General features: G+C 45.1%; 1 protein-coding gene across 1 annotated transcript in view; it reads left to right on the top strand.

The window, feature by feature from the left end:
• The window catches only part of LOC112068574 (receptor-type tyrosine-protein phosphatase mu-like), a 180,546-nt gene that overhangs the window by 163,803 nt on the left and 14,212 nt on the right, over positions 1-2,531 (top strand). Inside the window, 5 exon segments of the mRNA XM_070438203.1 lie at positions 1,658-1,785; positions 1,787-1,805; positions 1,955-1,978; positions 1,980-2,007; positions 2,010-2,131. Coding sequence (XP_070294304.1) covers positions 1,658-1,785; positions 1,787-1,805; positions 1,955-1,978; positions 1,980-2,007; positions 2,010-2,131 — 321 coding nt within the window.

Raw genomic sequence — 2,531 nt, 5'->3', positions numbered from 1 at the left:
CCAGCAGAAGAGATCTGCGGGGGTGCGAAGCGTTTGCCGCAGTAGGGGTAGCCAGGTTGGAAAGCATGGCCAGGGCCGTAGGAATGCTTATTGAAGTTTCTGATATCGTAGATTTATCTGTGGTGACAGTGTTACCTTTTAGCTTGCAGTGTAGTGGGCAGCTGGGAGTGGTGCTGCTTATTTCTCCAGACTTTTACGGGTGGTTCCCAAAATTTTTTGAATTGAGTGCTACAGTGCCGTACTCTTAAAGGGGTGGAAACAAGCGCTAGCGTGGCTACGTGACTACTAGGCTAGTAGCTAACTGTAAACTCACCCATTCTACAATGCTGCGCAACCGCAACATGGTAAGGACGAGGCTACAAAGACAACTAATGGGACTGTTAGCGAACTGTGTTGACTTCAAAAGTCTGGGGTGTGAACTAAGGTTTTATTCAAGCGTTGATGCGACATGGAATAATTGGTCTATCTATAGTATTAGAGAAAAGTTGAAAAAACGGACCCTCCGTTACATCGTGACGTGTCATGTCGTAACGTACAGCACGCATAATGCAACTATTTCTCGTACAATCTCTCTCCACCAGGTGTAGCACTTCTCTCATCGATTAAAAACAAGAAATGGACAGTGACGGGGGTAAGGGGGGGATATCTAGTTATTTTTTGCGTCATCATTGCATGCGATCATCATTCTCAAAGCCGCTGTTTACTTCTAAGATAATTTTAGCACCGCCCTAAAATTTGACACAAACCTTCAAATAGGTATGTAATGACACATTATATAAACTCTTTATAGTGTTTTATTTACATTTTAGAGGCGATAAGGTGATAAGTTGGACAGATCGAGTGAAAAAAAGCAATTTTCCCACACAACATCTCTCCTTCTCATTATCACGCATTKGTTTCGCTTCCCCACCCGACATTTTTAAAAAGACCCGACGGGGCTCATTGCCTGCTTGAATTATGCAGAAACGGGCAGCGTTTAGGTCATGTAATTGATTCTGTTGGAAAGGGGAGAAATTGTGCTTTACAATGGTATTGACATTACAGTTGARCTGGAAGTATTACGTTTTTGGGGCGCAAAAATAAGGGCAATTGTACGMACCAAGGCGATGTACGAGTTTACGTGAGTTTACGTMAGTTAGCTGGTTAGCTCCTGATGGAGGTTCCAGTTATAAAGTATAAAAATAGCAGATCCGTACCACTTTGGGTGAGACAGGTTGCAGGAAAGTATATTTAGATCGTAGGTGGAAAGTGAGATAAAAAATATATACGAAAAAAAACGACTAAACCGACCATTTTACATGGGACAAGACGGGACAAGACAAGCACACGTCCGACTGCTACGCCATCTTGGATCGACTCGATTCTATTCTACGGAGTCATTTACTTTATTTTCATATTCTTATATTTTCTTATTGTTGTAAAGAAGGACCCTGCAAGTAAGCATTTCATTGGACGATGTATACCATGCGTATTCCGTACATAGGACTAATAAAAGTTGAAACGTAAACTGGCTTGAGTCAATCATCACTGTTGTTAGGTCGTCTTTCTGGCAGTGTTCACTARCTGCACTTTAATGGCGATGTGAGTGCTTCCTGTTCAGGTGTAGCATTGCTGTCTGTTCCTCACTATATCCTGGGCCCTCCTCTGTGTCCTACAGGAGCAGTATGTGTTCATCCACGACGCCATCTTGGAGGCGTGTCTGTGCGGGGACACCACCGTCAGCCAACCAAGCCTACGATCGGTCTACTATGAACTGAACCGCCTGGACCACCAGACTACTCCAGCAGATCAAAGAGGAGTTCAGGGTATGTGGCTGGGGTCTGCGTGTGTGCATTGTTCATCATACGTGGATATGTATTATTTAGTGTACATAGTGGATTGTGGTATATTAGTGTCCATACATGGACTTCACTCATGCCAATTGTGTCTTGGAGTGCTCATATCCCTCCTCCAGACTCTGACACTGGTGACTCCTACGTTTGCGTGTGGAGGACTGCAGCATCGCCCTGCTCCCAGGAACCACGAGAAGAACCGCTGCATGGACGTCCTACCGCCAGACACGCTGTCTGCCTTCCTCATCACCATCGACGGAGAGAGTTCCAACTACATTAACGCTGCCTCATGGACGTACGTGTCACACACGCACACACAACAGAACACAACACACAGGAACACACACACGAACACACACACACACACACACAGGAACAAAGACACCGCGGATACATGAACTTGAGGACACTCGCTCGTAACTTTTTTAAAATTACTTACAAGTCAGTCCGTGTGAAGTCATTAGATGTAAATGTACTGCTGGAAAAGTTAATACTAAAACTGTTATTTTTATCCTTGTGGTGAAATATAATCATGTAGATTGGTCCAGTGTTCAGTCAGTAACTCTACATGATAGGGCAATTGGCACACACACAAGCGAACCCACGCACGTGAGACGCGCCGCACAGAGTGAGACGGCGCACGCACAGAGTGAGACGCGCACGCACAGAGTTGAGAACGCGCACGTCACAGAGTGAGAC

This window comes from Salvelinus sp. IW2-2015, unplaced genomic scaffold (assembly GCF_002910315.2).
Source record: "Salvelinus sp. IW2-2015 unplaced genomic scaffold, ASM291031v2 Un_scaffold564, whole genome shotgun sequence".
NCBI lineage: Eukaryota > Metazoa > Chordata > Actinopteri > Salmoniformes > Salmonidae > Salvelinus > Salvelinus sp. IW2-2015.
This window is presented reverse-complemented; position numbering and strand designations above follow the sequence as displayed.